The sequence below is a fragment of the Pristis pectinata genome, chromosome 29 (assembly GCF_009764475.1).
Source record: "Pristis pectinata isolate sPriPec2 chromosome 29, sPriPec2.1.pri, whole genome shotgun sequence".
Taxonomy (NCBI): domain Eukaryota; kingdom Metazoa; phylum Chordata; class Chondrichthyes; order Rhinopristiformes; family Pristidae; genus Pristis; species Pristis pectinata.
The window spans coordinates 1332861-1356097 of record NC_067433.1 but is presented as its reverse complement, the minus strand read 5'-3'; the positions used below and the strand labels follow the sequence as shown (position 1 = coordinate 1356097).

Here is a 23237-nt window from a genome sequence, read left to right as displayed (position 1 = left end):
GGGCACATAACTCTTGACATCAGCTTGGAGAATCTTGTATTGCTGTTAATTTTCAGATTAAGTTCATTTGAAGTTAAACAAAGTCTGACTTCTCTGGTGCTGATGAGACACTTTGGAACATCTTCCTGGTGGTCTTGATCCTTGTGTTTTCTGAAATCAGCTTATGTTTTGGGTGCTGTTGATTTGGGAGATATGGGAAGAGGTAAATCGGAAGTGGAGGCAGGGGCAGGCTATGATGGAGGATGGAGGGGTAGGGATGTGTAGACAGAAGGGACGAGTTTAATTATATTTAATTAGTTCGGCCCAACATTGTGGGCTGAAGGGCCTGTTCCTGTGCTGTACTAGAACATAGAACATTAGAGCACCACACAGGCCCTCTGGCCCACGATGTGCTGACATCTTATCCTGCTCTAATAGATTTGTTCACTGTTCTATGTCCTACTAGACTCCTCACATTTGTTTTCCATTCAGTAAGATCAAAGCTGATCTTTTACCTCAGCAACAATTTCTTGCATTAATCTAATCTCCCCTGGTTCTGATAATCTCAACAAATCCACCACCTCTGCCTTGGAACATCTGCAGCAACTGACCATCCATAGCCCTCTTGTGCAGCAAGTTCCAAAGCTTCACTTTGCTCTGGGTGAAATTTCCTCTTCCCTCTGTTCTGAATGACCAACCCCTTATGCTGGTTGTGGATGTCCCAGCCAGGGGAACATCATCCCTGAGAGCACGTAGTGTAAAGGCCCAGTCTGCTAAACCTCTCCTTGTGTGACGTCCAACATCCCAGGAATCAACCTGGTGACCCCACGCCCCAGTATCTCCTTCCCGAGGTGGTAGACCAGACCTGTAAACAATATTTCAGATGCAGTCTCACCGAGACTCTGTACAATCAGAGCAAGATGCTTCTAATCTCTTGTACTCAAACAGTGGCAGTAATGGCCAACGTATTGCTTGCCTTCCTGATTGCCTGCTGTACCTGCAAGTTAACTTTCAGGCATTTCAAGGACACCCATATCCTGAACAGCAACATCTTTCTTCATTTAAAAGAATCACTCTGCCTGTTGATGTTGTTCCCAAAGCGGACGGCCTTGCATTTTCCCTGTTATATTTCATCCGCACTGCACTTGCTCATTCACAGAACCCGTGCATAAGCCCCTGAAACCTCGGCGAACTCTCCTCACAGTCTACAACTGGTTTCTGTGCAGATGCTGTGAATAGATTGGCTGCTGCACTGACCCATTACACATCCGCAAGTACACATGGAAACAATGATTTTCACCAAATATTGTAATCATCTGTGAGTCAGACTGATAGAGCTAAATATGGCACAGAGCAAAGACTGTCAGCAATTTTATTTCAGGCCAGGGAATGGGGGTGGGGAGGAAGATCATGCCAATAGATGACACTTAATGTGGCAACGTGGTAGGTGCCTCCATTTGGAAAGAAAATAGAGAGAGGGAAGTAGGAAAACTGTTTGTCGAGCCTGTAGTGTCTCACTGGATGAGCTCATATATGCAGATGCACCATAGAAAGCATCCTATCCGGATGCTCCACAGCTTGGTGAGACAGCTGCTCTGTCCAAGACCAGAAGAAACCGCAGAGAGTTGTGAATACAGCCCAGTCCATCACAAATACCAACCTCCCCTCCATTGACTCTGTCCACACTTTCCACTGCCCCGGGAAAGCAGCCAACATAATCAAGGACCCCTCCCACCCCAGACATTCTCTCTTCTCCCCCCTCCCGTTGGGCAGAAGTTACAAAAGCTTGAGAACACGTACCACCAGGCTCAAGGACAGCTTCTATCCCGCTGTTATGACTATTGAGTGGTTTCCTAGTACAATAAGATAGACTCTTGATCTCACAATCTATCTTGTTATGACCTTAACCTTATTGTCTGCCTGCACTGCACTTTCTCTGTAATTGTAACACTTTATTCTGCATTCTTTTTTTTCCTTTTGTACTACTCGATGTACTTGTGTATGGAATGATTGGTCTGGATGGTACGCAAACAAAAGCTTTTCACAGTGTCTCAGTGTAGGAGCAAACGAGAAAGGCAACACAGAGTTGGTGTCCAACCAACAAGTGATTTATTGAAACTGGTGTGCACCAGGAGACCGGACAAAGCTGATCTACCCAAACCCATTTTTGGGACAGCCTTATACACCTCTCCGCATACGTGATTACACAGAAAACGTAATTAACTAAGTTTTGATCGTTACTTTTTTCCGATTACATCATTACACAGACTTAATTAACAGTAAAACTAGATTTTCACCACAGAATAAAACACTTAATTATCCGTAACCCTAACTTAGCTAACAGCAAACCTATGTTTCGGCCACAACAGTAGTGGTGTGTTATAACATAGTCATCAAGTCTCTGTACCTTGGAGGGGTTACAGCGGCATCCCATCTCTCTATTGTTGAACCTCAGCAGTGGTTCCCTGTTACCACATCTGCATAAACTCCATCCTATTTTACCAGCTATTAACCCTCTCTATTCCTTCCCCTAAAATGCTTGGTATATGTGACAATAATAAACCAATTACCAGTAATGATGAACAGGCACTAGGGTGTGAAAGGAGGGAACTTTCTGAGTGGCCTCTCTCGACGCTGTATCATTCTTAGATTCCTATCCCCTTAGTGCTATAATGAGGCTAGTAACGTAGAGATTGCTGGGATCTCCATAGGTGGTGAAAGGACCTGTAGAAGAGCAGATCTATCTTCCTTTGAAGAACTCTGTAGGTTATAGATCTGCTTGCTGGCTGCAACAAGTCAGCAACGTCTACAACCATTATAAGGTTATAAGGTTAAGCCTCTGTAGACTATTGCCTGACAGCTCCTGTCCTTCAACATTTCACCAACGAACAGCTCTTTTTTCTGCAGAACTTTGATGACTTTTGATCTGATATTGGTCAATCACTTGTCTCCAAATCTTTTTCTTTGGTGGAAATGAAGTTCACACTTTGGCTATTTATTCCAACACCTCTCAAACCTGACTGTTACTGAGAACTCGGTCCAGGCACCTCATCCACAAGTATTTTTAGCCAACCTGTTTTTAGATAGTGCCTCGTTGCAGTCTGGAAAGGACAGGATGTAAAGGTGCCGGACATGTGGACATGGACCCTCAGATGGGGACAGTGTCACCTTGGCATTTTGTGCTCCAGGCTCTGAGATGTGATGAACTTACAACCTGGCCAGTTACTCCTCACTGATAACAACAGACATAAAATGAGATGTTCTCTTCTCCCTAAACACTGGTATCTGTGGGGGAGTGGGGAGAGATGGTGGGGGGTGGTGGGGGCAGAGTTTGTGCCTGGATGGATGAGTTCTTCCTCAGGCCTTGCGTGCTGTCCCCTGTGTAGTGGTGACGGTTAGTGATGGCCCCTCTCCCGATTGGTGATTGGAGATTAGATCTCCTTCTCCGAACACTCAATGTTCAGTGGGTGGGTGTATGTGGGAAAGCCATTGTGGGTAATTCCCTCCTCTGCAGGGAAGATAATGGGGAGGTTCTCTGGTGTAAGACCATGACATAGGAGCAGAATTGGTCCATTCGGCCATGAAGTCTGCTCTGCCATTCAATCACGGCTGATTTATTTTTCTCTCTCAATCCCATTCTCCTGCCTTCTCCCTGTAACCTTTGACGCCCTTACTAATCAAGAACCTATCAACCTCCACTTTAAATATACACAGTGACTTGGCCTCCATAGCTGTCTGTGCCAATGAATTCCACAGATTCACCACCCTCTGGCTAGAGAAGTTCCTCCTCATCTTTGTGCTAAAGGGACGTCCTTCTATTGTGAGGCTGTGCCCTCCGGTCCTAGACTCTCCCACTACTGGAAACATCCTCTCCACGTCCACTCTATCCAGGCCTTTCAATATTCGGTAGGTTTCAATCAGATCTCCCCTCATCCTTCTAAACTCCAGTGAGTACAGGCCCAGAGCCATCAAACACTCCTCATACATTAACCCTTTCATTCCTGGGACGATTCTTGTAAACCTTCTCTGGACCCTCTCCAATGCCAGCACATCCTCAGATATGGGGCCCAAAACTGCTCACAGTACTCTAAATGTGGTCTGACCAATGACTTATAAAGCCTCAGCATTACATCCTTGTTTTTATATTCTAGTCCTCTCGAAATGAATGCTCACATTGCATTTCCCTTCCTTACTGCTGACTCAACCTGCAAGTTAACCTTTGGGGAATCCTGCACGAGGACACCCAAGCCGCTCTGTACCTCCGATTTCTGAATTCACTCCCCGTTTAGAAAATAGCACTTTGCTGAGAGGGGGCTGGAGACTGGACTGACAGGTTGATACAGAAGACAAACTCCTCTCCTGTGATCCCCCTCTCCCGTAACCTGCACGTTGTGTCATGCCTTGGGACAGGTGCAGGTTACAGTTGGTGATGGGGGTGCATCAGACATACTGCACCTGGCCCACAGTTCCTGACTGAGGCTCATGGTGACACATCAAAGGGTGGCAGTTTGAACCAGGCGCATCAACGTTGGTATATAAAATGGTTCAAGATTTGTTTAGAAAACTTCTATTGGTATTGGTATTGGTTTATTATTATCACTTGTACCGAGGTACAGTGAAAAATTTGTCTTGCAAACCGATCGTACAGATCAATTCATTACACAGTGCAGCTACATTGAGTTAGTACAGAGTGCATTGAGGTAGTACAGGTAAAAACAATAACAGTACAGAGTAAAGTGTCACAGCTACAGAGAAAGTACAGTGCAATAAGGTGCAAGGTCATAACAAGGTAGATCATGAGGTCACAGTCCATCTCATTGTATAAGCGAACTGCTCAATGGTCTTATCACAGTGGGGTAAAAGCTGTCCTTAAGTCTGGTGGTACGTGCCCGATGGAAGAGGAGAGAAGAGAGAATGACCCAGGTGGGTGGGGTCTTTCTAGCAAATGAAACAGGACATTGCCCTCTCCATCCCTGCCTGACCTTATCTCCTGCTAAACCCCTCAGCTGTGTTGCCCCCAGACCTGTCCATTCTGATGCCCCTGTGTCCACCGTCACTTCCTCTCTCTGTAAACCTAAGATCCTTGCTCATCTCAGTGACCAAACTCTCATCAGTTCCACACCCATAACTCCTGCTCACTGATCCATGCAGCTTCTGGGTTTAACAGTTCCTCAATTTTTAAATTCATTTCCTCTCTCTTCATATTCCTCTATGGCCTCACCTCTTCCTCCTGTGAGCAGCTCCCCGAGTCTCGGCCCTCTGCCCTCTCCCACCTCCCACATCTCAGACTTGTGTTGTCCCACCGGTGTGGCCGTGCCTTCAGCTCCCCGGGCCATGAATCTCACATTCTCTCCAAAGCCCTCCATCTCTTTGCCTCACTCTCTTCCGGTAAAATGGATTTAAAATTTCTCCGTCCAAGCTTTTGGCCATCTGCCCTAGTATCTCCTAATGTCATAATGTTTGTGTGAAGACGGTAGGGTGATTTTGTTGCATTGAAGGTGTTGTACAGGTACAAATATTGTTGCAATGGTGAGGTAAAGCCATGCATAAATGCTGGGTTTCTCTGACCCCTGAGCATTACATTTACAAGGATATTTTTTTCTCTGAGTGACCCTAAGTGACTTGGAAATGACTTAAAGGGACATCCAGCCTGCAGCCAAAACAGCCCTGTGCTGGAGCTGCAATATTCCTCTGTGAGTCCACAGCAAGAACTAGGAACAGTTAAAGACACAGACCACACACAACAACAGGTCTCTTCAGAACAAAGTACTTTAAACAATGTTCTCTAACGTGCTGTTTCTGAATTTCCTGAGAAGAAATCTACACAGGAGAACTTCTCTGCTCTCTGCACCAGCTGTCAGGCAGTGGGTGGCATATCCCTTTTAGACTAAATATGAGAGGCAGGGAAAGCCCAGCTGTACCACAGGCTTTCCCAATGCTCAGAACAAATGGGACGTGTCCTGGTCTGGTCTGAACCACCCTGGGTCTGGGTCAAGGTCAGGTCAGACCTGCCCTGGGCAATTGGTCCAGGTCTGCTCTGACCACGCTGGGCTCGGGGTTCGGATGTGGTCAGATCACCCTGGGCGCTGGGTCCCGATGTGGTCAGGTCACCCTGGGCTCTGGGTCCAGATGTGGTCAGTCCACCCTGGGCTCGAGGTCCAAATGTGATCAGACCACCCTGGGCTCTGGGTCCAGATGCGGTCAGATCACCCTGGGCTCTGGGTCCAGGTGTGTTCATATCAGGGCTGGAGGGCTGGAGAAAGGGCTGGAGAGATTGACAATCCTACACTGAGAACAGGAGTGCCTGAGACTGGACCAGGTACACTGTGGCTGAGGCTGTGATCGGGATGGAGCATGGAACCAGTAAAAGTCAAGTGTTAGCACTGTGATTGAGAACAATTAAGAAACGATGAGTGTTGAATTGTCTCCCGTGTTGATGGTGGAGGTCACAAGGTCACTGAGCCAATGGAAGTGGATGATGCTGGAGGAACTCAGCAGGCCAGGCAGCAAGTGGATGGATGGCCTTCCTCATCCTGAATTGCCTTGTTATTGTGCGCAAACCCTTGATAAAAGTGTGCTAATAGCTGCAGTCTTGTCAACATCATTGTGGTTGATTACACGCTGTGGTAGAGGTCAGTGGGCGAAGAGCCTGGCAGGCAAGCCCTTGTTCTAGTTCACGGTTACTCTGAGTCTGCTGTTCGATGAGGCCAACAATCTGGTGGGAATTGCAATGCAAATAGTGCGAACGGATTTCAGTCTGGCTAATTGGCCCAGGAAATTAAACCGCCTCATTTGTCAGCTAACGTCCATTAGCACAAGCCAGGGATGGGGATAGAAGCAACGAGGAGGACTGCTGGGGGTAGATACAGGAAGTCCCTGACTTAAGAACGCCCGACTTACGAATATCTGTACTTATGAACCGACCCGCGTAAAGCCTAATATTTTTTAAAAATCGAGTTACGCACAATGGTTTGTACTAACGAACGGGCGGACTACTTTGCGCGACGCTCAAAACACTGCGCATTTTAAGCGGTTGGTCGGCCCGTAATCATGGCTTCAAAGCATAAATCTCGTACAAGTGATGGTGATGCATCGAAGAAAAGGAAAACGATCACAATTGAAATAAAAGTAGAAATAATAAAGCATTCAGAGAGAGGTGAAACGCCACCAAACATTGGAAAAGCGTTAGGCTGCAGTCGATCAATGATCGGGACAGTTATAAAGGACAAGGGGAGAGTAATGGAGTATGTAAAAGGCTCTGTCCCAATGAAAGTGACAATTGTCACTAAGCAACGCAGTGGTTTAATTATCGAAATGGAAGGGCTATTGGTAATTTGGTTAGAGGATCAAAATCAGCGTAATATTCCTATTAGCCTTGGCTTAGTGCAAGAAAAGGCGCCAAGCCTTTTCAGTGATTTAAAGGCTGCACGTGCAGCAAGTGAAGTGCTTGTGATGAAGAATTTGTTGCGAGTAGGGGTTGGTTCAACTGTTTCAAAGGGAGGGTAAATTTACACAATATGAAAGAGCAAGGTGAAGCAGCGGGTGCCGATGTAAGTGCTGCGAGACCGTTTCCTGAAATGTTGAAAAAAATTATCGAGGAGGGAGGTTATGTGCCTGAGCAAATATTTAATGTAGGTGAGACTGGCTTTTTTTGGAAAAAAATGCCTGAAAGGACATACATTTCAAAAGAGGAAAAAACTGCTCCAGGGCATAAGGCATCCAAGGATAGGCTAACGTTATTGCTCGGTGGTAACGCATCCGGGGATTTCAAGCTTAAGCCTATGCTTGTGTATCATTCCCTAAATCCGAGGGCACTTAGATGAGTCATCACGGCATCTCTTCCCGTTATTTGGAAGGCAAACACAAAGGCTTGGTTAACAAAAGCTCTCTTCGAAGATTGGTTCCTGAAGTTTTTTGTTCCTGCTGCTGAATGTTATCGCTTGGCCATGAAGATTCCTTTCAACATTCTCCTTATGCTTGACAACGCCCCCGGACATCCAAGCACTTTAGATGACCTTCACCCCAATGTAAAGGTCGTCTTTTTACCACCCAACACCACATCACTACTTCAGCCAATGGATCAGGGAATCATAGCCTCCTTTAAGGCTTCCTATTTACGACGGACCTTCTCACAGGCAGTCAGGGCTACCCAAGATGATGCAATAATCGTAAAGGAGTTCTGGAGGAATTACAACATCTACGATGGCATCAAAAACATTGCAGATTCTTGGGAGGAAGTGAAGAAAACCAACATGAGAGGAGTCTGGAACAAATTGTGCCCCCAATTCGCAGATGGTTTTAAACAGTTTACAGCTGAGGACATTGCCGAAGCCAGGCAGGCTGTGGTTGATATTGGTAATAATCAACTGCAGTTAGACATCAGTGAAGGTGACGTCTTAGACTTGCTTGAATCCCATGCTGAAGAACTGACCAGTGAGGACCTTACGGAGCTGGAGCAGCAGATGATAGCACTTGAGGAAGAAGGCTGGGACCAAGAAACCCCAGAACCCAAGAAGTTTTTGACGAAGGAGTTAGCTGAAGCCTTTCATCTCATTGAAGTAGGGATGGCAAAGTTAGAGGAGCAAGATCCTAACGCAGAGAGGTTCAACAAAGTTTACCGGATAGTTACCGACGGCCTCAGCTTCTACAAGGCCATTTATAATGAGAAAAAGAAAAGCTCTGTTCAAGCCACCCTTGATGTTTACTTTAAGAAATTGACTTCAGAAGTTAACCTTCATACTACAACAGCAGTATCAATCCCTGACTCTCCAGCGCCAGGCCCATCCTGTCCAGCACCAGGCCCATCATCCAATTAATAAAGTCATTCAATATCTAAACAGTTTAAGAAATGTTTCTTTAATGTTTTTTATACCAATACACACACACACACACGTCCTCTCTCTCAATTATAAACATTTGACTAATTGACGCTAGATGTGAACTGTACGTAACTGTTCCGACTTACATATTACGAACAGACTCAAATTACGGAACTCATTCGTAATCTGGGGACTTCCTGTACTGGTAAATGGAATTAATATAAGTAAGTGCTTGGTGGTTGGCATGGAGATGGTGGGCCGAAGGGCCTGGTTCTGTGCTGTATGAGTCTATGACTGTGTGTGTGCATGGAAATAGCATCAGAGTGGGAGCTCTGGCATCCAGCAACGGGAGGAAGTGCAGAAACTGTGCTCCAACACCACAGCTCTGGTGTACTGAAGGGCAGCGGTGAACCTGGACCATGTCTGTGATGCTCGCTGGCTCTCATGGCTTTGAAGAGCAGAGTTCTGCCTCTCCCTTTGGAATGATGGGGCTGTGCTGCTCGCTTCAGGCCTCTGATCAGAAGAATCCAGAATAATTTTCTTCCTCCAATTTGAAGGAGGGAGTGAGTGCAATGTGTGGAGAGATGGTGCACAACATGTTGCTCATAGAACATTGAACATAGAACAGCACAGCACAGGAACAAGCCCTTCGGCCCACAATGTCTGTGCCGACCATGATACCAAAGTAAACAAACCCCATTTGCCTGCACATGATCCACATCCCTCAGTTACTGATGCTCATGTCCCTGTCTAAATGCCTCTTAAATACCTCTATCGTACCTGCCTCCACCCCACCCCTGGCAGCGCATTCCAGGCACCCATTGCGCTCTGTGTAAAAAACTTTCCCTGCACATCTCCTTCAAACTTTCCCCCCTCACCTTAAACCTATGACCTCAAGTACTTGACATTTCAACGCTGAAAAAAAGACTATTTACTGTAGCTACACCTCTCCTAATTTTATAAACCACTGTCAGATCTCCCCTCAGCCTCCGACACGCCAGATAAAACAACCCAAAGTTTGTCCTTATAACACATACCCTCTAATCCAGGCAACATCCTGGTGAACCTCTTCTGCACCCTCTCCAAAGCCTATAATGGGGCAACCACAACTGCACACAATACTCCAAGTGTGGCCTAACCAAAGTTTTACACAGCTGCAACATGACTTCCTGACTCTTACACTCAACTCCCTGACCAATGAAGGCAGCTGTGCCGTACACCTTCTTTACCACTCTATCTACTTGTGTTGCCACTTTCAGGGAGCTATGGATGTGTACCCCAAGATCCCTCTGAACCTCAATGCTCCTCAGGGTCTTGTCATTTACTGTGTACATCTCCCATAAGATTGCTCACCCTCATTCAGGACAATGCCAGCTAAAACACAATGGGTGCTAACTTGCCATTGGCTTCCAGCACTGAACAAGTGTGGGTACACTGGCTACCACTGGCTTTCTGGATATTCTGCCTCAGGGAGAGAGGTCCAGCAGCATCTGTGGAAACTGTTGGTGTTTCAGGTGGCAGCCCCTTCATCAGAACAAGGCTCTGTCCAAGGATCTTAAACCTGAAGCATTAACTCTGTTTCTCTCTCCACAGAAGCTGCCTGACCTGCTGAGTGTTTCCAGCATTTCTGGTTTTATTTCAGATTTCCAACATCTGCAGCTTTTCCTTTCAGGAGAGACACACATCAAAGGTTCACAGCTGTGCACTTGTTCATCAAAGGGTTAGGTTTGTGTTAGCCTCATCCGAGAGGCTTTTAGATGGACACATGAATATGTAGGGAATGGACGGATAGGGATCATGTGTAGGCAGAAGGGATTAGTCTAATTTGGCATCATGGTCGGCACAGACGCTGTGGGCCGAAGGGCCTGTCCCTGTACTGTCCTGTTCTATGTTCTGTATTCTTAAAGGAAGTTTCTTCCCCATTTCCGCTGAACAAGCAGAATGTTGTGTCCACACGACCAGCTCCCATCAAATGATGGCTGATGCATTGGCTGTTATTAATTCTCTGTGATTCATGTGTAGTGTAATTGACTTTATGAAAACGCTAGTTGCCACTTCGACAGAAATCAGAACACAGCCTTTGTTTATGTGCAGGAGCCTGAGAGATTGTGACCCTGGTACTGGGGAGGTGCCTTCCTCACTTACAGGTTTCTAATTGTGTGAAACCTGAAATTTTGCATTGAGTGTTTGTGACTGGAAACGTGATGGGCAGGAAGTGTGTCTGAAGGATTGTGCGACAAACAGGAAACGTGACGGACAGGAGGTGTTAGAAAGGATGTGTGAAGGACAAGAAGCTTGAAGAACAGATATAAAAATGGTGGCAATTTCAACCAGATGGATAGATTGTGATGGATGGGCAGCCGTAGGAAGGAGCGCGTTCGGGGCTGACAGAGACAAGATAGGCAGACAGACTGACAGAATGACACAATGATGAAAACAATCAGCCAGCCAGCCAGGCAGCATCCGTGGAGAGAGAAATAGTTCAGGTTTCGGTTGAAGCCCCTTTGTCGGAGCTAACAGGCTGGTCTAGCTCCAATGTGGGAGGTTGCAATTCTGTCGGGAACTTCTGCGCCTTTGTCCTCTGATGTCCACGCTCCACAAGTCAAGGGCCATCAAGGGCTGGCACAAGGTCACATGGAATCCACTAGAACATTGAAGGGAAACCAAGACTGGTCTCTGACCATCGATGTGGGAGTCAACCCCACGTTCATCACTTCCGTCAATGGCTCTCGGTCACAGTCCTAATGTTTGACTTTGACTGGTTCCATCCCCTGTTTCCTTCACACTCTCAGTCACGTTGTACATGACCCTGTCCTTGGTGGAGGATGACGGGGAGGTAAATGGTGAGTCCAGCAGCTGGTGTGCCTGACAATGCCCTATCCATTAACTGGGCCATCCTACCTTCATCAGAGAGATAAGTTTAAATTAAGAATTTGCTTATATTTCCATCTTTCACTATATCTATGTTTGCAATTACTTGGCAAAGATTTAGTATAATTTTTATTTTTAGTTAGATTTAAACTATTTTTAAAACTTTGGCTAAATCCATTCAAATGAACATCAAAAATCTGCGTATGTTGGAAGTCTGAAACATGTTGGAGATACTTGGTTAGTCAGGTAACATCTGTGGAGAGGACAGAGTTATCACTTCAGGTTAAACACCCTTTGGTAGTTCTTCAACATGAAACATTAACTCTGCTTCTTTTTTCACAGAACCTGCCTCATCTGCCAGCGGAAGTGGTAGATGCAGGTTCAATTACATTTAAGAGAAGTTTGGATAGGTACATGGATGGGAGGGGGGTGCAGGTAGATGGGACTAGGCAGAAAACCAGGCTGGCATGGACTAGATGGGCCGAAGGGCCTGTTTATGTGTTGTAGTGCTCTATGACTCCATGACTCTATCTGCCGTTTACAGCATTCTTCTGTTTTTGTCTGAAATCCGTTTGAGCTGTTTGTAAATGTTCTGAGTCCCAGAGACACTGAGGATCAGTGGGAGAGCCTTCGCCAGCTGTGAGCTGGCCATGAGGCTTTTTCCTCAAAGTCTGTGTGTGTGACGGTTCTGTGGGGAAGAAGGGGACAGTGTGGGGGATGGAAGTGTGAGTGTTTACTGCAAGTCCAGTTGGTGATCTACAACCGTGTATTTGAGAGTATTTTAAACCCAAAGCATCCAGCAGGATTTGTTTGGCTTCCAGATTTCATTCTGTGAAAGAAAGTTTAGGCTAAGTTTTTGTTGTTTTTCTTTATTTCACTTTATATTCATGTTTTTAGTGAATTTACAATGATTCAACAATTTGTGAAAGTAAGCCAGGTGCTGTGGAAGGGCCAGTGCAGATAGCTCACTGACGGGACCTGGTTCAGCCTTTCCCTGTTTACTTCTGACCGGGTCGTTCTCAGTCTGACTCACCACCCACACCAGCCCTCACACTAATCCTGTGGCCACCCAAACCTGCTGAGACACTTGCAGGATCGGTCTCCACTCAGTGACTCTTCCACAAGGTGGAGTGGGGTATGAATGATGATCCCTGAGACCTGAAAAGTGAATATCAAGTGAAATAAAGAAAAATAACAAAAGCTTAACCTAAACTTTCTTTCACAGAATGAAATCCGGAAGCTGAACAAATCTGCTGGATGCTTTGGGTTTAAAATAATCTCAAATACACAGTCATAGATCACCAACTGGACTTGCAGCAAACACTCACAGTTCTACTTCTGTCCCTCACACTGCCCCCTTCTTCCCCACAGAACTGCCACACACACAGCCTTTGAAGGAGACAGTTCCAAAGACTCATGAGCACAGAGAGGAAAAATGCAGTTCACCTCTGTCCTAAATGGGTGACCACTATTTTAAAACAGTGACTTCCAGTTCTAGGTTCTACCACGAGAGAGGCATCCTTAGCACACCCACCCTGCCAAGTTTCAATCCCCTCTTAGACTTACAGCTCCAGTGGATGCAAGCCTGGCCACTCAACCTTTCCTCATAAGACCACCTTCCCATTTCAGATATTAGGCCAGTAAATCTTCTCTGAACAGATTCCAATGCATTAACAGTTCACAGTTACTCTGAGATCAGGAACTAAGTATTTAAGATTAAGATCTTTATTAGTCACATGTACATTGAAACACACAGTGAAATGTATCTTTGTGTAGAGTGTTCTGGGGGCAGCCTACAAGTGTCGCCACGTTTCTGGTGCCAGCATAGCACGCCCACAACTTCCTAATCTGTACATCTTTGCAAAGTGGGAGGAAACTGGAGCACCCAGAGGAAACTCACGCAGACACGGGGAAAATTTACAGATGGAATTGAACCCAGGTCACTGGTGCTGTAATAGCATTACACTAGTTGCTACACTACCGTGCCTGCCCTGTATTTCAGGGAAAGGAAGAGGCAAAATGGGAAAGGAAGAGGGATAGTCCCAATAATTAAGAATGAATTAAAGACAGCAGAGAGGAATGATCTGAACTCAGAAAATCAAGAAAGAAAATCAGTTTGGGTGAAGTTAAAAACCAGCTAGTGGTGGAAAACATTGAGTGATGACAATGGGCCCCAGACAGCTGGGGAAACGTGGGGCATAGAGACGTCGGTAACAAGGATAACTCGACAATCATAGTTTTTTCTCTCTCTCAGTTTTGCACTAGTGTTGTTGTTTATTCTGCACACCAGTAAGTTATGTATAATTTATGTTAAATTAAGTTTATGCTAATTTACATTTGTCCTCATATTGCAACGTACTGTGCTGCTGCTGCAAGGAGCTAATTTTCATGGCATTTATACCCTGTGTGTGTGCCCACGGCAACAATAAACGTGAACCTGATCTACATGTAGACAAATTAGCCATCATAGCTTGGTGGATGAATTCATGGCATGTACAGGATGGGTCTGTCTAGATCAGCGTATTGGGGAACCAAGGATGGATCAGGTGATTTGAGAGGTAGTAACGTGTAATAAGGAAAGGTAAAGTTTCAGGTGGTTAAGGGCTCTTCAGAGAGGAGTAATCAGAACAGTAGATGGAAAATTGTGTGGAAATATGTGAGGTCATCCACTTAGTAGGAAAACAAGAAAAGAGCATTCTTTAAGGTGTTGGAGGTAAAAGTGTAGCGGCAATGAAGAAGGTAGATGTTCACCAAGTCCCACACCACCAGGTTCAGGAACAGTGACGTCCCTTCAACCATTCAGTTCTTGAACCTACCTGCACAGCCTTAATCATTACCTCAGTATAGCAGCACTATGACCACCTTGTACTACAATGGAGTTTGTTTTTTTTAATCTATTTGTGTTAATTTCTTGTAAAAATTGTGTATAATGTATGTTTAATTTATATTTTTCTTGTCACTGCTGCTTAACTGATGCCATGTGCCTGTGATGCTGCTGCAAGTAAGTTTTTCATTGCACCTGTGCACACATGCACTTGTGCATGTGACAATAAACTTGACTTTGAAATATGTATGTCCATGGGGAAAGAGAAAGCCATTCATTGGAATAACTTGAAAGAAATGGCATAGGCAAAATGGTGCAGAATAGCCTCTGTCTGCACTGTAATCGTTCTCCAGTGCTATGGAATTGACCTGGAATGAATGATAATATGTGGATTGAAACAACAGGTTACTATGGGAAGCAAGGGAGGAGATTGCTGGGGCCCCAGTCGAGAAGTTTGCATCTTCGTTAGCCACAGGCGAGGTACCAGAAGCCTGGAGGATGTCTAATGTTCCTTTATTTAAGAAGGGCAGCAGGGATAAGTCAGGAAACTACAGGCCAGAGAGCCGTACACCAGCGGTAGGGAAATTATTGGAGAAAATTCTCAGGGATGTAAGTTCACTTGGAAAGGCCCAGCTTGTCCAATCACTCCCCAATAAAGTTGTCCAACCCAGGCAATGTCTTGGTGAAGACACAAGAGACTGCAGGTGCTGGAATCCAGGACAAAAACAGATCACTGGAAGAACTCAGCAGGTGCAGCAGAATCCGTGGAGGCAAAAGCTGTAAGTTGACTTTTCAGGTCAAGATGCAGCATTAAGACTCCCACGGAGGGTCTCAAGTCTCAACCTGAAACGTTGACCTACACCTATTGTCTCCACAGATGCTGCTCGATCCACTGAATTTTTCCAGCATTCTGTAATTGTTCTAACATCCTGGTGAATTTTCTCTGCGCTCTCTCCAGTGCAACCACATCATTCCTGTAGTGTGGAGACCAGAACTGCACACAGGACTCCAACTGGTCTAACTAGTGTTTTGTAAAGTTGCGACATTATATCCCAACTTTTATATTCTGTACCCTAACCCATGAAGGGGCATAGAATATACTTGTTACTTAGCTTTCTAGACCAGCCTACCATGCAGGGCCTTGTCAAACACCTTACTAAAGTTCATATAAACAAAAACTGCCATTTTGCCTTCAGCCTTCTCAGTCACCTCCTCAAAAAACTCAATCAAATTTGTGGGACAGGATTTCCCCACACAAAGCCATGCTGACTGTCCCTGATCAGCTCTTGCCTTTCCAAGTGAACTTACATCCCTGAGAATTTTCTCCAATAATTTCCCTACCGCTGGTGTACGGCTCTCTGGCCTGTAGGTTCCTGACTTATCCCTGCTGCCCTTCTTAAATGAAGGTACAATAGCCATCCTCCAGGCTTCTGGTACCTCGCCTGTGGCTAACGAAGATGCAAACTTCTCTACCGGGGCCCCAGCAATCTCCTCCCTTGCTTCCCATAGTAACCTGTTGTTTCAGTCCACTTATTTTCCCTGGAGTGAAGGAGGCTGAGGGGTGATCTGATGGAGGTTTATAAAATTATGGGAGGCATTGCTATCGTAGACAGTCAGAACATTCCCCCATGGTACGCCCGTATCAAAAACAAGAGGGCGTTGGTTTAAGGTGAGAGGGAGGAGTTTTAAAGGGGATCTGAGGGGAACGTTTTTTTTACTCAGAGAGTGGTTGATACCTGGAACGTGCTGCCACAAGTGGCGGAGGAGTCAGGTACAATCATTACATTTAAGAGACATTTGCCTTGCCTTTTACGGCACCAAAGGATATGGACCTTATGCTGGCAAACAGGATTAGTGTACATGAGCAAAATGGTCGGCATGGATGAAGTGGGCCAAAGGGCCTGTTTGTGTGCTGTACCTCCCTGACTTTACGTCTCTCTTTCCCTACAGAAATGGAAAAAGGTTTGGGTCCTGCTCTACGGAGAGAGCACTTGCTCCGTTGCTCGTCTGGAGTATTTCGAATTTAAGGAGGGTATGAGCCTGACTGAAAGACAAAGCACCAAGAAGACAGAGAACAAAAAAATCATAAAGCTCAGTGACTGTATTCGGATCACAGATTGCCCCAGGCGAGAGTTGCCCAGCGAATGCCGTTCATTTCATCTGGAAACAATAGAGAAACTGTTTGTTTTTGCGGTGGAGTCCTCAGAGTACGATGACTGGAGCCAGAGCCTCTGTGAAATGGCCTTTCCAGTAAGTTCTGCAAAGTATGAAAACAGAAGCTGCCTGCGTAATCTCTTCATGTAGCTGCTCATGCCTTAACGTGCATCAATGGCTGGCTATTAATGTTCAGCTGATTTCCTGTCCCTGCAAGAAACTCTGGCAATTTGGCTCACTGCAAACAGAAGTGGTCCTTCAGATATCCTTATATTTATCACTTTCACTCAAGACTTTCTAATTTTCTGTTTTGTAGATGTAACCAGACGAATTAGACTTGTGTGACACCTCAATGTGTGACAAACATAGACATGGGTCATTGGGCAGCTCCTTCAGCTTTGTTGTGACTTTAAAGATTTTATAGAAATGAAAGTTGCCATTGATGTAGATCTGGATCACCAGTGAGAGTTCCATTAGCCCCAGTGAAATTGGCTTTGGGTGCGGACAGGCAGAATGGGTCACAGAACAATGGAGAAAATGAAAAAAAGACAAGTCATCTGCAATCTGGAGCAATAAACAATCTGCTGGAGGAACTCAGCGTGTCGAGCAGAATCTGTGGGGGGAAGGAATTGTCAACATTTTGGGTTGAAACCCTGCACAGAGACTGCTTGACCCACTGAGTTCCTCCAGCAGATTGGTTGTTGCAAATGAAAGAAAAACTGGCATTTCTATATTGCCTGTCACATCCTCAGAATGTCTCAAAACATGCTACAGTCAATGAATACTTCTGAAGTGTAGTCCCCGTTACACAGCAGGTCTTTACACAAGGTGAGGCTCCCATAAACATCAATGAGATGATGACCCAATAAACTTTATATTGCTGGTGGATGGGTGACCACGAGCCACCACACACCAGGGAAAACTCCACTGCTTTCCTTGGAAGTTGTACCATGGAGTCATTCACAACCACTTGGAGAGGGTGGACAGTTTGACCTCATTAGAAGACAGCACTTTTGACAGTGCAGCACTCCCTCATTACCAGCTGCAGCTACCAACTCTCTCATTGTCAACATCTTCATTCGCTGGAGTGAAATGTGAACCTGGAACCTTTGGGCCTCTAGACTCCTACCCTCCCAATCACAGGGGCACACTTACCCTACCTCGGGAAAGCAGCCGGCATATTCAAAGACCCAGCCATCCCGGACATTCTTTCTTCCCCCTCTCCCATCAGGCAGAAGATACAAAAGCCTGAAAGCACGTACCACCAGGCTCAAGGACAGCTTCTATCCCGCTGTTATAAGACCATTGAACGGTCCCCTAGTATGATAAGATGGACTCTTGACCTCACAATTTACCTTGTTATGAGCTTGCACCTTATTGTCTGCCTGCACTGCACTTTCTCAGTAGTTGTGACACTTTAGTCTGCATTCTGTATTGTTTTACCCTGTACTGCCTCGATGCGCTGTGTAAAGAATTGATCTGTACGATCGGTATGCAAGACGTGTTCTTCACTGTACCTCGGTACAAGTGACAATAATAAACCAATTCCAATTCTAGTTCCCAGCACAGCCAGGATCTGATACTACAGTACAAGCTCTCTGAGTGCTCTGCTGACAGACCTACCACAGAAGGGTCTTTTGTGTTGCATCTTCCAGTAGCATCGCACACTAACCTCACAATTTAAGTTGTCATAATCTATTTCAGTTACCAATATCTATTTTAGAAAGTGACAAAGAACTTTTTAATCCAGAGATAGAAAATTGCAAGTTACCATTGCTGCTTGTCACAAATATTTCTAAGTTTCCCATTGGTGGAGCTGTTAGGATCACTGCCACAGGGAATGGCGAGGTTGCAGCCAGAGACTTTAGCCATTAGTGTGCAGTGCTGTGGGATATGGGTTGATTACACTGGGAACTAACAGTAGCTGCAATAGAAAACAAAAGGAGCAGTGCCCAGGAAGCTGTGGAGATATGCACGTGAAAAATATGTAGTCACATGATAGAGGTGTATTCTTTAAATCAAAGAGTGGAGAAGAGGTTGGAGATCTGGATGACAACTTTCTGCCCTGCTGTTAGGGCAGGAACAACAGAACTACCATTGAGGCTTCAGGCTCCCTATTCCAGTGTGGATAAAAGTTGGACCAAGACAGAGATCCAGGCAAAGATACAAGGAGACTGCAGTGTGTGTCAGGAGGAAAGTGTGGACCAGGCAGGTTAATGGGCCGGACATTCTGTGTACTCAGCTCGTGCTGAACTGAGTAGGGACGAGTGACGAGTCAGGTCTGACTGCTCTTTGCTTGTCGTTTCCAGCTCTGAAATTGACCAAGTATTAAACTCATTCTGAAACCTCCTCCTAACGTCTCTCCCCCACAACCATGTGTGCCGCTCTCTATGTGGTGAAATATCACATTCCTTTTGTCCTATGATCTTTGGAGCAACTTTTACACAATACTCTATGTTCTTCCTCCCTGTGTTATCATTTAAAAGAAAAAGAGTCTCACCATTTCCAACCTGATCCTTTTTCAAAACTCCCCATCTCCTTGCTCCGGTCTAGAGGTTATGCACAATTCATAGTCCCTAGCTTCCTGAAAGTGGCTGCACAGGATGATAGGGTGGTAAAGAGCGCATGCCATGCTTGCCTTTACTAGTCGAGGCACTGAGCTCAAGAAATTACGTTGCAGCTTTATGAAACTCTTGCTAGGCCACATCTGGAGTACTGCGTTCAATTCTGGTCACCCCGTTGTAGGAAGGATGTGGAGGCTGTAGAGAGGGTGTGGAAGAGGGATGCTGTCTGGATTAGAGGGCATGTGCTATAATGAAAGATTGGACAAACTTGGGTTATTTTCTCTGGAGCAGCGGAGACTGAGGGGAGACCTGATAGTGGTTTATAAGATTATGAAAGGCACAGATCGAGTAGACAGCCGGTATCTTTTTCCCAGAGTTGAAATGTCTAATATTAGAGGGCGTACATTTAAGGTGAGAAGGGGTAAGTTCAAAGCAGATGTGTGGGGCAAGTTTTTTCCACAGGGAGTGGTGGGTGTCTGGAATGCACTGCCAGGGGCAGGGGTGGAGGCAGGTATGATAGAGGCGTTTAAGAGGCTCTGAGATAGGCACTTGGATGTGCAGGGAATAGAGGGATATGGACCTTGTGTAGGCAGAAGGGATTTGTTTAGTTAGGCTTTTAATTACTCATTTAATTAGTTCGGCACAAGGGCGGAAGGGCCTGTTCCTGTGCTGTACTGTACTGTTCTGTGTTAAAGGCTGATATAATTTACCAGTGCTTATTTCCCTTCTAGATGTATTGGAGTGATCGACCATTGCTTAGTAAGAGTGATAGTTCACAGCGGTCAAAGAAGGCAAAGAATAACTTAGTGACAATGGAGGAGAACGCATTGTACTGCACTCACAAGGCCGGTAAGCGAGATTCTCTCCCATTTTTCTTCTGTTCATGCACAATTCTATATAAATATTCAAAAAGGGCAAGCATTGAGATGTATTCACTTGTGGTTAGGAGACTGAAGCAAGGTGTCTGTCAATATATGATCATCACTAAAAAATCCAGTTAAGAATGTGTCAGAACCTCATTATCACATGCTGTGGTTGGGGTGACTGACTGTGGTACATTTGGGTAGAATCTGGATGTGCATGAAAGAGAAAGGAACAGGAAGCTGTGCCGAGAGTCAGCTGGAGTGGGGTGGGAGAAGGTTTGTGTGCAACATAACACTGGACATTCTGCAGTACATTCCTCCCTGTTTATGACATCGACACTAAGAAAGAGCATCTCCAAAACCTATAGGACCACAACATTCAATTGGGAGAACAAGAAATGTTATTTCAGAGTGAGCCAAATTGCCAGACCTCATGAATCCATGGACACAGTTTGGATATTCAGGGTTAGGGACAGTGAGTTACATGGTTAACATCTAACATTGCCGTCACCACTAGGTGTTTTCTGGTGTGGAACCTGTGGTTAAACTTTCCCGTTGGGTATATAGGTTACATCACACCTCATCAAACCCCTTTGGAAAGGAATGGGCTGAATGGTCTTCCTTGGTGGTGTTATCACATGAAGTGTTCACACTGGGAGATGTGCAGCTTGGTATGGTTCGGGTTGGTGATGGAGGTTGAGAGTACTTTACCAGCATTGGTCCACAGAAGACCATTGGAAGACTGGCTATTCTTGACTTGGTATTGGTGTGTTGTGGATGGATAAACAGTCAGGCAGTGGTTGATAAGGGAGGGGAAGTCTGTTCAGAAAGGTCAGGGGTGTAGGGCAAACATGCACAATGGAGGCCCAGGTTATGTCAATGGGATTCCTTTTGATGGACTACCAGCCACAAGAAAGCAGAGTTGTTACCGAGATATGGATTGTATTTTGGGGCACGCAGCAATGGGAAGGGTTAATGCTCACAATTGGAGATTGAGGAATTACCAAAGGACACACATCCCAGGATGAGACCCCCTCCTATTTCAAAGAGCCTGTCAGCACACCTCGCTCTTAAAGGCCCCGATTGGCATATTTCATTTTCTAGTGACTGTAAGTTGCAGCAATTTGAGATTCTTCCCTGACACATTGGTGTTAACTGCTGTGTGACAGTAGCTCAGTAGGTTGGACCCACAATGTTAAATGCCTTCCTGCGTTTCCTACCTTGTGTCTCTGGTGACTGGGTGCATCTGTCTGTACTGACTGCTTGTTACTGGCACAAGAATGAAAGACTTGAATTTGCATAGCTCCTTTCACATCTTTGGGAAAGTGAGAAGTGCAGCATCCAAATGTGCACAGCAGGCTCCCGCCACCTGGTAATCTGATTTAGTGTTGAGGAATAACTCTTGGCCAGGGAAGTGGGGAGAATTGTCTGACTGCTAACAGCATCATGTGATCTCCACTCTCCTGCAAGCCTCAGTTCAACAGTTAATCCCAGAGGCAGCACCTGTGATGCTGCAGCAACCGTCAGTGCTCCATGGGAGAAGTAACCCGGATCGTGTGGCCAAATCTCTGTGTCAGGAGCTGAACCCACGAGCCGCTGATCGAGACGTGGAACTGTGCTCCCACTGCACTTTGGCGGAACCAGCTAAGGAACAGGTTGATGCTCACAATATGAGGTTAAGGAGTTACTAAAGGAGCACTTCTCCCAGGTGCAGGGTGGAAGTCCCACTATCGGATACATCCCACTCCTTTTCTGAAGAGCTTTTCATCACAACTCACTCTTCCATGGATTTTTTCTGCACTGTTAACTGTGTGAGAACACTTCTCTGTGTTACAACAATGATCTCAAAACTCTGTCATTCCCAGTGCTGCATTCTGAGGTTTTACATACTACAACCAACTGTTAGAACCAGTAGGGTGAAATCTACATACCCAACTAAGACACAGCTCCTAGGGTGACGGGTGCAGACCCTGTGGCATGGGGCAGAACCTGGAGGTGGCAAGAGTCGACAGAAGGAAAAGTTGAGCAGTTAAGGATTAAAAGCATCTTTGTTGATTGTTGCAGGACAGATTGGACTCATCAGTGTGTGATTAGGCATTACACAGAAATACAGCTTGTAGCCCAAGTACACAACCGTACATTTAGTTCAAGGCCCTTCAGAGTGAAGGTAGGAAGTAGTTCTTCATGTGAAAGGAAGTGGAAATGTGGGACTGCAGATAGAAAATGTCCAAACGGGGACAACAATGTTGTTACAGGACAGTTGAGATAAAGATGAGCTTTTCAGTTTTTACCTTGCTCCATCATTCTGCTGTCAATATTAAATATGAACATTAAAGTGTCCTGCTCTGGCATCATTAGTAGGGCATTTATAAGATGCTAAATCCTTGTGAACTGTCAAGAGGAACTGCACGAAGCCAAGGCTCAGTGGCAGCACTGCCATGAAATCCCACAAAGTACAGGCAGATACTTCTGATGTGTACTGAGGGACTGATGCACTGTCGAGGGTGCCAGATATCGAGGGAGACTGAGGCCTTGTCTGTTCTGTTGGCTACACAAAAATATTCCATGGGACTACTTGTAGCAGAACATGGAGTTTTCCTCAATGCGCTCGGAACAATATTTAAGATTATCCACTGTTTGTGAGATTGTGGTGTGCATAGATTGGCTGATTCAACTTCATGCACAAAGCCTCCTTGAAAAGATGCAACAGTCCCTTGGCTCTTGGGAATCTGTGGCCCATGGAGATGTTACTGAGAACCCCGAGACCATGCACCAAGAGCACACAGAGGTTCTGCACCAACAGTGCAAGGAGCGCACACCTCCCAAATTACCCACCCACCTGTTCCATCAGTAATTACACTTCAAAAGCATCTCACTGGTCGGAAAGCTCTTTCAGAAGTCCTCAGGTTGTAAAACACTTTGAGAAAATGAAAATTCTTTTGTGTTTGCTTTTTCTTGTAAAGTGGTGACTTTGTGTGTCAGCGATGCTCCCACTGTCACCTCGTTTTGGCACTAGCCCAATTCTTTCAGTTAAAAGTAAAACTGACTCATACTGGAGTGGAAATAGCTTTTTTTTTTAGTTACCCAAACAAATGTATAGAGCACTGATGTCTTTGATAGCGTTATTGTGACTCAGACATCATTTTAATTCTGAGCCCTGGTA

The 23237-nt window shown here is 45.5% G+C and overlaps 1 protein-coding gene across 1 annotated transcript in view; it reads left to right on the top strand.

Moving 5' to 3' along the window:
* LOC127584328 (docking protein 2-like) overlaps positions 1-23237 on the top strand; it is a 52890-nt gene that overhangs the window by 3518 nt on the left and 26135 nt on the right. Inside the window, exons 2-3 of the mRNA XM_052041032.1 lie at positions 16444-16743; positions 19943-20060. Coding sequence (XP_051896992.1) covers positions 16444-16743; positions 19943-20060 — 418 coding nt within the window. The remainder of the gene's footprint in view (positions 1-16443; positions 16744-19942; positions 20061-23237) is intronic.